Source organism: Camelus bactrianus, chromosome 8, assembly GCF_048773025.1.
Source record: "Camelus bactrianus isolate YW-2024 breed Bactrian camel chromosome 8, ASM4877302v1, whole genome shotgun sequence".
In the NCBI taxonomy this organism is placed as follows: domain Eukaryota; kingdom Metazoa; phylum Chordata; class Mammalia; order Artiodactyla; family Camelidae; genus Camelus; species Camelus bactrianus.
The window spans coordinates 1,682,497-1,695,179 of record NC_133546.1 but is presented as its reverse complement, the minus strand read 5'-3'; the positions used below and the strand labels follow the sequence as shown (position 1 = coordinate 1,695,179).

General features: G+C 44.1%; 1 protein-coding gene across 16 annotated transcripts in view; it reads left to right on the top strand.

Moving 5' to 3' along the window:
* Positions 1-389: 389 nt before the first annotated feature.
* Positions 390-12,683, top strand: part of AFDN (afadin, adherens junction formation factor) — a 122,591-nt gene continuing 110,297 nt past the window's right edge. For 8 of the 16 annotated variants that reach the window (XM_074367964.1, XM_074367961.1, XM_074367973.1 and 5 more), the window contains exon 1: positions 391-756. In XM_074367964.1, the coding sequence (XP_074224065.1) occupies positions 652-756 (105 nt within the window). In that variant the 5' untranslated portion in view covers positions 391-651. Of the gene's footprint in view, positions 757-12,683 lie in introns of all 16 variants that reach the window. The other 8 variants (XM_074367972.1, XM_074367969.1, XM_074367970.1 and 5 more) reach the window with 2 other exon arrangements.

Sequence of the window (12,683 nt, the reverse complement as noted above, 5' to 3'; positions counted from 1 at the left end):
CTGCCCATCCGAACCTAGTACCACCCGCCCAACCCAGTACCGCTCGTCCGAACCTGGTACCGCCCAGTTACCACCTGCTGGAGCCGGTACCGCCCTCCCGACCTGGCACTGCCCGCCCACCCCAGGACCACCTGTCCAAATCCGGGACCGCCCGTCCGAACCCAGCACCGTCGGAACCCGGCCCACGGTAGGAGCCGGTACTGCTCGTCTGAACGCAGCCCCGCCCGCCAGCCCGCTTGTCCCGGGTCCGGCGGCCCGGCGCGCGGGCGGGCGCAGCAGCACCTAGCGGAGGCCGGAGGTGCGGGCGCGGGCGCGCGGGCGCGGGGGCGCGCACGGCGGGCGGGGCGGGGCGGGCGGCGCGTGCGGCCGGGCGGGCGCTCGGGCGCACACCGGCCGGCGGGCTGACGCGGGGCGGGCCGGCTGAGGCGGCCGAGGAGCGGGGCCGGCGGCGGCTGAGGAGTCCGAGAGCCCGCGGAGCCCGAGAGCTGAGGCGGCCGAGCCGGGAGCGCGGAGCCGGGCGCGCGGAGCGCGGGGCGGCGGGGCCGAGGCGGCCGAGCGCCGAGCCGGGCCCGCGGACCTTGGGCGCGCGGTCCCCCGCCTGACCCCGGCCCCGACCCCCGGGCGGCCCGGGCGGGCGAGCGCGGCCGGAGGATGTCGGCGGGCGGCCGCGACGAGGAGCGGCGGAAGCTGGCCGACATCATCCAGCACTGGAACGCCAACCGGCTGGACCTGTTCGAGATCAGCCAGCCCACCGAGGTAGCGCGGCCGGGCCGGGCGGCCCCGCTCCCCTCCCCCGAGCAGCTCGGGCCGCCCCTCCCCCTCGGGGACCCCCCCTTCCCGCGGCCTCCGCGCCCCCAGGCCCGGGATGGACGCGCGCCGGGCGCGGGGGGCGCGCGGTCACCTGTGCGGCGGGCGGGGGGCCGGGCGGGCGTGGCGGGAGGGGACGTCACTTTGCTGGTCTGTCCCCGACCGCCGCGGGGTCGCGGCGCTCGGGCCTGGGGGCCGCGGACCTTTGTCACAGAACGAGCGAGCATGTGACCTCGGCGGCCGGCGTCGGCGGTTTGGGGGTTGCCGACCGCGAGCGTAAAGTAAATATCGGGAAAGTTGTTCCAATTGTGCGGGTTCGCTGATAACGCAGCCCGGAATTGAACTCCGGTGGAAAGAAGGTTTCCTCCCATTCGCTGCCTGCGCTCAGGTGGACGGGCGGGCGCCCCTCCCCGCGCCGGCCGTGCGCGCGCCCGCGGTGACCCTGTCCCGGGGAGGGGGAGGGGCTGGGGGAGGGGGCCGGGGCCGGGGCTGGGCTGGGGGCTGGGGGAGGCTGGGGAGGGGGCCGGGAGGGGGCCGGGAGGGGGCCGGGGCGGGGCGGGGCCGGAGGCCGAAGGAGGAGGAGGAGGAGGAGGAGGAGGGCCGGGGCTGGGCGGGGGACAGTGCAGGGTGGTTCCCTGCCCGCCGGCGGCCCTGCTTGGGGGTGGCCAGTCCAGGGCGTGCTCCTGAGAAAAGGAGGAAATCACTTACTCTGGGCCTGGGACAATGGTGTTTGTTTATGGCAAAGCTACTGAAAGAGTAAAAGAAAAAAAAATAGGATTTCCTCCCAGTAGGTCAGGAAGGAGAGGTGTGGGAGAGGAGTGGGGGTGGAGTCGGGGAAGACCCAGTGACCCGTTTAGTCCTGGGGCCCGGTGAGCTGTGCTTCCTTGTCAAGCTGGGTCGTTGCAGGGCCTTTAACTACACGGAATACACCTTACACGGGGTCTTTGTCCTCTTGGGAAATTATTTTAGTAGCATCTGTTTCCGATTTGTTGGAATAGGTAATCCAAAGTTAGGCTTATTTACTAAAATAGCAGCTTTTAGGCACCAGTCGTGTTTGGCAAATTTGGTCATTCTCACGGAATTTAATCTCTTTTCTTATCATTAAACCCTAGTTTATATTTTTGAGTAAAGTCGACTTATTTTTTCAATGTCTTGGTTTTAACTATGGTGGGGACGAGTCCACTGCTTCTGCCTTCTCAGGCAGAGCCATTCATCTTAATCTTTAGTTGAGTGCTAATATAAATTATTAGGTTCGGGTTGCCAGTTTGAACACTGATACTAAGTTACTCCTGATTCACAACTCATCTTCTCTAATGATTTTATGAGTTGGATGCTGGTAAGCAAATTAATAATATGTGGTTAGGTGTTCATTCATAGGCTTATTAGCGCTTCTTTTGAAAGGTGACATGGAGTAATTTAGCCTTCAGAGTGTATTGTTTTTCAGGATAATGAGTTCATTTTTCTTATCTCTGGTTAGAAAAACTCAGTTGTAAAATACTATTTTGGTACATAGTTGTTTTGTTTTTTTTCTGTTTTAATGAATCTATAATTGTTTTTTCAGAGATTTCTGGTTGAGAAAAGAAATTTTTTTTCAATTTAGTAATAAGTAGTTCAGTTTAACTCTTTGGGAGTTTAAATTGAGTTGACATTAAGAAAAAATCCTAAATCAGAAACAGATTAGGGTTAATTGATTTCATTGAACTCTGTTTTTAAGCACTGGATTGAAACTCTGCATTTTCTAAGATACATGAGTAGCTATTAAGGGCAGACTGGCCTGTCATTTGGAAAGCTGCTTTTCCACTAGTGACTCTGTGAGTGAAAACTTGCTCTGTGCTCGTGTTGGAGGAAGGCAAAAGTTGAAGGACATTTTTGGAAAATGATTATGTACTTCCTTTAGTAGTTTCTCCTCCCCATTTATACCTAAACATTTCTATTTTTAGAAATGATTCTCCAGGATTCTACTCGAAGGCTTTTCATAAAGTAATAAGTTGGTTTTAAAAAATGTCCATATGTTATTTTTCTTAGCTCTTACATTACCTGGTACCTAGTTCACACTTCCCATTTTGTTTTCTGGAGAACCTTTGCATACTCCTAAATTGATCGTGGTCTTGGAAGTTAAGTGTCACATTTAACGTGTCTCTTTCATTATGATGTAGGTAAACTAAAGTTAATAATTCTCTAAAGGAATATTTCAAGGTCAGTGGTTTCACTTTGCTTTATCTACAACTTTTTTGGATGAAAACTTTTTTTACCATTTGAAAAATGAAGTTTTACTGTCTTTGTCTATCACAAATCATTTTTCGTAGTTTTCTACAACAATGGAAGTGTTATACTGGCCTTTATTATGTTTAATAAATGTTGAGCAAATTTATGACAATTTGTAGCAATATGATTTAGGCCTAATATATATATTTGGATAATCTTGTTTATGTATGTACATAAGAGTGTAGTTGTGGTTCGTTTTCTTTTGGTTGCTTTGTTTGAAGGTGCAGTGGTAAGTATCTTATCAAATTATATAACTATTGATCATCGTGATCGGCGGCTTTAGGCAGCCTTGATAATGACTGAGCTGTGGTTTCCATGTTTAGGAAGATGATAAACTTGGCCTTTTGGATTACATTCACTATTAAGGAAAATTAGTATATGTTTTAAAATCAACTTGGTTAACTTTGCTTCGCATTCACCTTTGTGTTTAAAAGGGCTTCTATAGTAAAAGCAAATTATATTTTATCATTATGCTTTTTTCAACCGCTTCCTCACTTGGATCCTGGATCCCTTTGGAATTTAAAATGAGAGTTGAAGATCTAAACTTAAAGTTGATGTTTTATCAGGAGATTGATGTTAAGCTGAATTAATATCTTGGTTATTATGGAAAATTGTCACTCATGGTAAATGCTTCTAAGAGCTTTTTAGCCCTGCCTGTCCTTTTCTTATTTTTAATGTTAAGTATTTCTCTGAGGGATTGCTATTTATTATGGCTTATCTCATTACCTCTTCAGAAGAGGGCTTCTCTGGTCATCCCAAGGTCTCCGTGTTGTTTTTGGTTTTCTGCTGTTTAGCTTACTCTAATTTTGTCATTATAGCCATTGGTTTGTCTGCCTCTCTCTTTGATCACCTGAAGGCAAGAGCTTAGAGTTTTATTGTTCTAAACGTTGGTTTTATGTCTGTCATGTGGTATGTGCTCAATAAATACTTTGTGGAAAGAATACTGCATATATAGCTTCCTTTGTGTATACCTTCATTCCTGACAAAGCAGGGGATACGTGCTTTTTTTAAAAAAACTTAGTGAAATTGTCTGTTAGGCTATTAAAGATTTATGTTTTCATGTCTAATTCTTTTGCATAAAGTTTATACCGAAATGCAAAAACCATGCTAGGTTGTTGACCACTTCCCTTCATGAGATATTTCTTGAAGTCATTTGTTTTGTTTATTACTTTTTGAATTTATTGCCTTCTTTTTGGATTGATGGGAAAAAATAACCCGGAATTTGTGTGGACACCCGTCTATCCTTTATTGCAGGTAAACGTATTATATCTTAATACTCAGATTAACCTTGAGAAGTAATGTGGTGATTCATGTTACCCAGAGGTGTGTGTGAAGAATAACTCCTGGGTTTGTCAGCAGAGGTGGAGTAGGAAGTCTTCGGGTGAAGTAGTAATTGCATAATTTAGTAGGTAGATCTGTGTTTCAGACTAACGCTCAGGTTGTGGCTGTGCTTTATCATACAACTTAACTATACTTGAAACTACTTTGAAAACAACAGCTGTATTACTAAATACTGGTACTTCAGAAGATGTTTTCTGGTGACTTAACATATAATGAGATAGGCAATTGCCAGTGATGTGTTGTTAGTATTTATGGGCCACTCTGTTGCTTATAAGCTTTTAAAAAAATCTTTAATTTTTTTCCTGTAAGAACTGGTTAAGGTTTATGTTTGTATAGGTGTGTGCTTGTGAGCACGGGGTAAAAAGCCTTGTCTAGTTAGTTGCTGTTTAGTTATCTTAAATGGAAACTTCATCTAGGTTGGCTTCAATTTGCTCTCCCTTCGCCAGTGAAAAGTGGTCCTGCTTCACGCAGTTTATAGACTTAATGGACGATAAATGTCGTAACCATAGGCTTTTCTAGAACTGTCAAATTTTGATTGTGGTTAATAGTAGAATAGCAGAAGTGGTTCTTTCATATTCTTGAAAAAATCTGATTCACAGCAAATTGGGAAATGGTACCAAATCGGTGGGGTGCTGAAGAGAAAAAGGGTTTAGGGTTGTGTCACTAAGGTTTTAACTGAGCAATTGTGGTGTGTAAAGCATTATTATTAGTGGTTGGTTATTCTGGTGGCATAGGTTAATTTGTTTATAAACAGTTTTATGAGAGTTTAACTTTGTTGTAATGTCAGAAATGCTAATAAGTAATACAGCAGTTATTTTGATACAAGCTTGCTTTCCTTTATTATAAATAAAATGGATATGTGAGTAATATTTACGGAGTATAAAACTAAACTGACTTCTTAATTGAAAATTATTTTTCAGTTTAGGTAGAGTCTGTTGATTTTTGTTCAGAATTTTGCTATTGCTACTAGTTTCCTGGCCGATTGTATTTAGGATATGCTCATTTACTTTGAAGGTGCCTAGTTCAGTGATGACAGTTTGTTTGACCTACATTCACACTTGTAAGTTAGATTCTGAGCAGTGTGCCAGATCCCACAGACCCATCAGCCAGGTCTGGGCATGTCCGTCTGCTGGTAACTCAGGCTGGCGGGGCCTGAGAATCCAGGGGTGGCTTCTAGTTGGTTTCCCACGTGTACAAGCTGACTGGTGTGGATGTGTTTTTGGAGATAGACCTCCTTTATCCATGAGCAGACGCTTCTCCTTAGCATTTCTGGCCATATATGGGGTCTCAATAGAGCGACTGCGAGCTCGTGAGGGGGTGTTGGTTTGCCTGTCTCAGGTCATCTGGTTGAGGTATTGTTCTAGCAACAGTAAGAATATAAACCCTCACTCATCATTTTGGCATATGTGATTGACCAAAACCATATTACAATTTAATTTGGAGAGTGAATGTACTTTATAAGGTTGAAGTGAACACATGTAGAAGTAGCTCATATGTTAGCCAGGAAAGTATTTTCCCAGTATAAGTTGATTCCAAAAGATAAGGATAATTTGAATTTGAACAGTTTACTATGACTGGAAGGTAGCCAAAATTTCTGTACTTTAACTCAGAAGAGATTTAATGTTAAGGAAAATTCTGTGGATAGAAAATAAGACGTGAACTTTTGTTGCTTTTGTTTGCATTGTCAAGTTTTTAGGTTGCAAACACAGCGAGCTTTGCTTTCTGAGTGTTGTCGCTGCATGATAGCTGGGGTGACCATGTGGAACGCTGCTGTGGGAACTGATGGCACAGAACAGCAGGCGTGAACAAGACGAACTTGCTGGTATTGTCTGCTCTGTTTCTGAAGTTTCCAACTTCCCTCGCTTTACGTGTGTCTTTGGTGCTGGGTCCATCTAGGTAGACTGGCCAAGATCATTTTCGCAGAGTATCAGACATTTTCTTTGTGTTTTTAAAACTGTCTTCCAGTTGTACGGAAGCAAACTGTAAGAGGACGTATCACTGCTGAGTCTAGCTCTGCTACCGTCTGTAGTGAAAACAGGGGGGCAGGCTGTTTCCAAATGAGAAGTCTTGCCTGGCTTCCTAAAACTACACCTGAGAGTTTCATTGTTTTTCATAGTAGAGGAGACTTTGACTCTCAAAAATAAGACTCATGAAAAAATGTTCAAATAAACAATGATGTCTTACTGGTTGGCTTGTTTTATTAAGAATCATAGCTTAGAGTTCTCTGTTGCTTGATTTCATTCATGTCCTATTAAAGGAAAATCAGACTTTCGCTCTTTGCAAATTTAAACTGTTCCTTTCAGTAATGCACTTTCTCTTGACCCTTGTTTGCTAATGGTGGTACTTTCCATAGTGACTTACTGTGCCTTCTATTTCCTGATTTTTGCAGGAGAACCAACAAAATTTCTGTTGTATAATTTCTTTTCATGCTGCTGTTATCAGCTTTTGGTGCTGAGACTTGAGGTTGCTAGTCCCTCCCCTCCACTTTGAATCTAATCTCGTTCCATATGTTTAGTAGAGAAAATGAAATGGGAGCAACAGTACAGTCACTGTTGGCCTGAAACCAATATTTAAAAACCATTGTATCCTTTAAGTGCATTACTTTTCCTATGTACGTACTTAGTGTGAAATCTATGCTTTGGGAGGATGTCCCATTATTTTTTAGGTGGATATTGATATAATTACCTGAATAAATTTGTGAGTGCTCCAGACTTCTAGAAAAATGTTTATAAAATCTACCTTGATTTTACATACTTTTACAACATATCATGATTTTACATGAACACCTTAGTGAGTTATTAGGTTGTATTATGTGACATTTTTCACATTAATGAATTTTTGTGTTGGCAAATACTTGGAGTGATTATTTGGGTGATTATTTTTAAGAGGCATTGGCAATAAAAGTAAGAATCAGTTATATGAAGATTTCTGGTTTGAACCTAAGTACTTTATTTTCATTTCTGTTACAAATCTCCTTTGGAAGATTCTTTTAGGTGTTTTTCCTATTCTGTTCCCTTAAGACCCATTTGTCTGTTTTACACCTTGAATGGGTCCTGTACCTGCACAGTTTGGTGCCATCATGCCCTGACCATGTGGAAAATACTGGTTCACTGAGTTACATGGATTTTCCAAATGTTGGTGAATTTCTTTAAACAATATAAAAATATCACGTTTGTTACTATAGCCACTGACTAGAAAAATCTTAACAGTCAGTGGTGGAGACATGTTTTCAAAACACCTAGTTTCCTATCAAAGCTCACATTTTATTATTGGCTGCACCACCATCGGCAGCGCTTGAAGGAACAGGCTCACCTCATCCATTTTTGAGAAAATGCCTGCCAGATATCCAAGCCTGAATAACTGCAGTTTGTAGCCCTTCTTTCAGGTGAAGATGGTACTGTGTGGAAAAGGGGCTCGTTCAGTCCACAGTTTACACAGTTGCACAAGCGCTTTTTCTGAGAGACCCACCGACCTTTGATACATGGCCCACGAAGAAGGTCTTTGTGTGCATTTCTGATTTTGGCGAGTGAAATACTGAACAGATGTACTTGAGTCCAAGTTTGATGAAATTAATCACATTCTGTTTCATCAGACATTCGTAAGTGAAACTAGCCTTTTTTTTTAAGTGTGAATGTGTGACAGTGAAAGGCACACCGACTGTGAGGACAGTCTGATGCTCCTGCCTTGATTTGTGGTAATACGTTGTCAGGTTTACCCTCGTGGCTTGGTGCCGTCAGTAGAGATGCCAGCACAGTGAGAGAGGCTGATGCTGCCTGAGTGTTAGTGGGAAGAGAGTTCAGCCTCACAGGTGGCCTGACGGTTCTGAGGGCACCCCAGCGATTCCTGGATTACAGTTTGTGAGCTGCTGCCCTGGAATATTTAGTGATTGGTTTTAAGAGTTTTGGTTTTAAAATATATTCTTAATAGATCATTAAAATCTGTATTCATGGTATTTTCCAATTAGGGCTATAAAATTAACAGAAAGGTGACATTTTAAATGTTACCTTTTAAATGTTAACATTTTAAATGTGAACATAAGACTCATTATGACGGAAAGGTAGATTTTAACATGTATTAATTTATTTTACATATTACCATGTGTTTGTGTATATTTTATTTATAAATACCTATTTCATTTTTAGTTATCGGTAATAAGCTGCAAGCATTCGTGTAGTTACTGAAGAGCACTGGCCGCAACCTGGCTGACGTGGTGGTTCTGAAGTTTTATTGCTGTGATTCACTCGGGCTGTGACCTGAGCCGCTTCCTCCTCAGCCAGTTTCTGATCCAGAACCATGGTGTCTAATGCACTCCCAGTAAGGTGGTGGCTGGTGTGTTTGATGTGGGCTCACGTCTTCTGGCTCTTGTCTCTCCTCTCAAGACCTCCCCTTCCCCGGCATACGCTCTGATTAGGGCACCTGCTGACTGTAAGGACTTTTTTCCTGCTGTTTTTGCTTGTACTTTCCCTTAGTTTTAATACATCTCCAGAGAGAAAGACACATTCAGCTCAGACAGATAGTATTCATAGTCTAAAACCTACCATGCATGATACGGAATTTTAGTTCTTCTAAATAATACGTGAATATACATTAATATTTAAAATGTGTGTAGTAAAAACAAAATATTCGAAATTGAATTTATGTTAAAGTTTTGCGACACTGAAGATGGATTTATCTACTCAGTGGCCCCGTGTTTTGCAGCAGACGTGCTGTGTGGCCCGTTCATGGCTAGGGCGAGTTCGTTTTGAATGTTCGGAGACCGTTTCCTTTTTATAGATAGTGTTACTAAATTATCTTGACGATACACTATTTTTAACCGTGTAGTGAGACATGTTTATTAATAGACATATTGTTTTAATTTACCTGGGTAATAAAATACAGATAAGGAATCTGAATTGCTGCCTGAGTGAGCTCGTAGGTGTTCCTCGTGGCCGGCTGGGCTGCCCAGAGCACCATGGGCAGTGTTTTCACCACGGTTCACCTTTAGGACCTCAGATGTTTTGAAATGTGCTTTTAATTCGAGTTTGGCAAAGGTGGTTTTGTTGAATTCATGGTATAGTTAGTGTGTTTATGCTAAACTTGCTGATTTCAGTTTTTAAAAATAATTTTTTATTGTCTTCATGAAATTGTTACTTTGGGAGTATCAAGGACAGTGAAATTAAGACCAGTAAGTCTGGAAAAGCATCAAAAAGCATTTGTGGTTTAGTTTTTTGAAGTATATTCTGGAAAATGTACTTAGACATGAAGGAGTTAATGCATTTACTTTACTGTATAGGAAGATTCTACATTACAATGTTTGTTTTTTTCTATTATGAAAATAATATGCTTATTTTAGCACATTTGGAAATGCCTTCCAAGTGTACATGTACATTTAGTTGTGTTTGGTTTGTATTTGCATTTTTAACCAGTCCTGAGTCATGTTATGTTATTGATCGTGTTAAGATTATCATCTTAATCAGCCGTATGTCTGTCAGGAATCCAGTTTTTAAAAGCTACATAGGCTATTCTGATAATAATCGCAATGCTTAACACTTTGTGACCGTGTACAGTGTATACACCTGCGTTAGAGTAAAAGCTTTGCATGTATTAATCGCTTTTAGTTCTTAGAGCAGTCCTGTGAGGGGTGTGCTCTTGCTTGTGCCATTTGGGATGAACAAACTGTGGCACAGGGAGATGAAATACGTTTCTCAAGGGTATACAACCAGGAAGCCGGGGAGCAGTGATCTTAGCCCAGGAAGCCTGGCTCTAGAAGCTTCTCTCAGCCACCATGAGAATTTGAAGATTTAAGGCTACTGCAATGAAAGCGGTGTTTGGAAGCTTTATAGGGAAAATAACTCATAAATTGAACAATGCAGAGCTTAGTTTTAAGGAAGAACCACAGGCGTGATATAGTGAAACCTTGTGTGCGTATTTCATCTTGACTTCTTAAAGCCCTGTTCCAGCGTTTATCTGTGAGCAGGTGATTCTGTTCTGTAGTCAACATGGTGCATGCCATGTTTTATTTTCTAACCGTATGCAGACTGCTGGATACCTTCTCTCTTGCGTAGTAACCAGACAGTTTAGTATGAACGGTGTGAGGGCATTTTGATAGCTGGTGGCTTTCCTGTGCCCCAGGGAAGGAAAGGGAGGGGAGGCCTCCCCGAGGTGCTGGCCCCGCTGGTTCAGACCCTGTCTCGACACGGGGCCGTGATGCTGAGTTCTGTAGCGCGTCTCCTGTCGGCCCGCACCCTGGCGCTTCCTCCTTTTCCTCCTGACGCCTCGTCTCCTTGCTCTTCTCCTTGACTTTCCTCTGGGTCTGGGTGTAGACCCAGCCCTTTTCCTGGTCTACGCTTAAAACTTAAAACAAGACAGCAAACCAAGCTGGCTTGTTGTCATCACTGCCAGGGCTGTTAACTTATTTCATAAGGTGTTTGCATATTAGCTAGTGATTTTCCCCCAGATAACATTTGAGTTTCAACAGAATCTTCTAGAGATAATTCCTTGATTGTTACCAGCAGTCCTAATGTCCACTGAGGAAGTATTTACCATTCCCAAACTGGAAGGGAGAATTTCAGACAAAACGGCCGTTTTAAAGTGTGGTGGGGCCGTCTGAGATCTCACAGACTTGCTTCTCTGGTCATGGGCCTGTGTTTTCTCTTCTTGAAAGAAACAGTAAAGCGTGGGGGGAGTTTCTAGATGGGAAGTTAAGTATACTTTTCTCTTATGAATCAAGGCCTGATTGTGCTTACAAGAAGCACATGTCAGTGTAGCAGTTCCGTGGTGATAGCAGACTGGGTGCCCTCCCTGAGCTGGTGGCACAGGGTGGCCAGAGCCTGGAGCCCCACCGTGTCACCCACCGTGCTCTCCTTGTCCGTGTCAGCGCGGCACAGTGTTTGCCTGTAGGTTCTCGTGGCTCATGCTGTAGCAGAAAATAAAATTTAAGTTTAAAAATTTATTATAATTTTTTTACGAAGTGGCACCTAAACCGCCAAATCCTACTTGTTTGAGGCTTGCACAGCTACTGTGTGGACTGCTTCAGGAATGCTTACATTTTATTAGTGTAATGATGCTTTTAGACATTTTATCTTTAGTGCGTAATGACAGATGCATGTAATTGATATCAACAGCTTGATTCTTGAGAAACATTACAGATTTTAGACTAAATACAGTGGTAATTATTGCTTGCTTCTGTGAACTTCTCAGCAAAAATTTTGGAAATAGTTATACACGAACTGCAGGAGCTGAGTGGGATGAGAGATTGCTTGTGTTGCATATTGGTTTTTGTTTCTTCCTTTAGTGGCTTAGCCCTGTTAAAACTGTGCACATGTGAACATTTCTCTTGGGTCATACGCTGATGCGGTATTCATTCATTCAGACTAATATTTATTGAGTGCCTGCTATGTTTTAGGCTTTGTTTACAGGGACTGGGCCTACAAAAGTGAAGGGCTGAAGTAGTCTGTTGTCTCAAGGAGGGAGACGAAACCAGACTTAGCATAATGGACCCTTTGTGCCCCGAGGATAGCTGAGTGGTAGCTGACAGCCCCAACAGGGCCTGAGGTTGAGTCCCCGCCCTTCACTCAGTGAATGCATCCTCTCCGTCTCCATGTCCAAGGTCACTCATTTACTAGGCACCTGCTACGTGTCAGTCACCGTGTAAGCACTCAGCATGAAAGCTTCACGGACACATGGTCCTTTTCCCAAATAGCTCCTGCCCTCCTGTGTCAGCAAGTGCTCCTTTGGGATGCTGAGCATCAGGGGCATCTTCATGGACTGAGATGAGTCTTGAGATGATGAGGAACTTTCTGTGTGGACAGGGGGAGGGCATTCCCGGCCAAGAGCATTGGTCATTCAGCAGATACGTATTCATCTGATGCCTACAGTGCAGCGGTGCGCAGAAGAAACACCTGTTGGGATTGCCAGTCCGGTGGAGATAGGCACAGATAAACAAGTGTGACTTGTTAAGTGCCGGGGAGAGGGAAGACTGGGGGAGCACGTGGGTGGCATAGCAATCCTAGAGGGCAGGCCTGCAAAGTTCAGCTGAGTTCGTTTTAGGAAGCATTCTTAATTCTGAAGACTTTGTAGGAAATAGCTGGAGAAAAGGTGGAAAATTTACTTAACAATATTCAATCTGGTTGAATCCCACGTGTGCCTGTGAACATGCGGGCATGCTGGTGACGTACAGATGGTACTGTTCCTAATTGTTTTCTGTTCCTCCCTGTTCAAGGATTCTGGGTCCCTGCCTTCTTGGCACCAGGCTTGGCCGTGTGACTTGCTTTGGCGGGTGACATACGCCG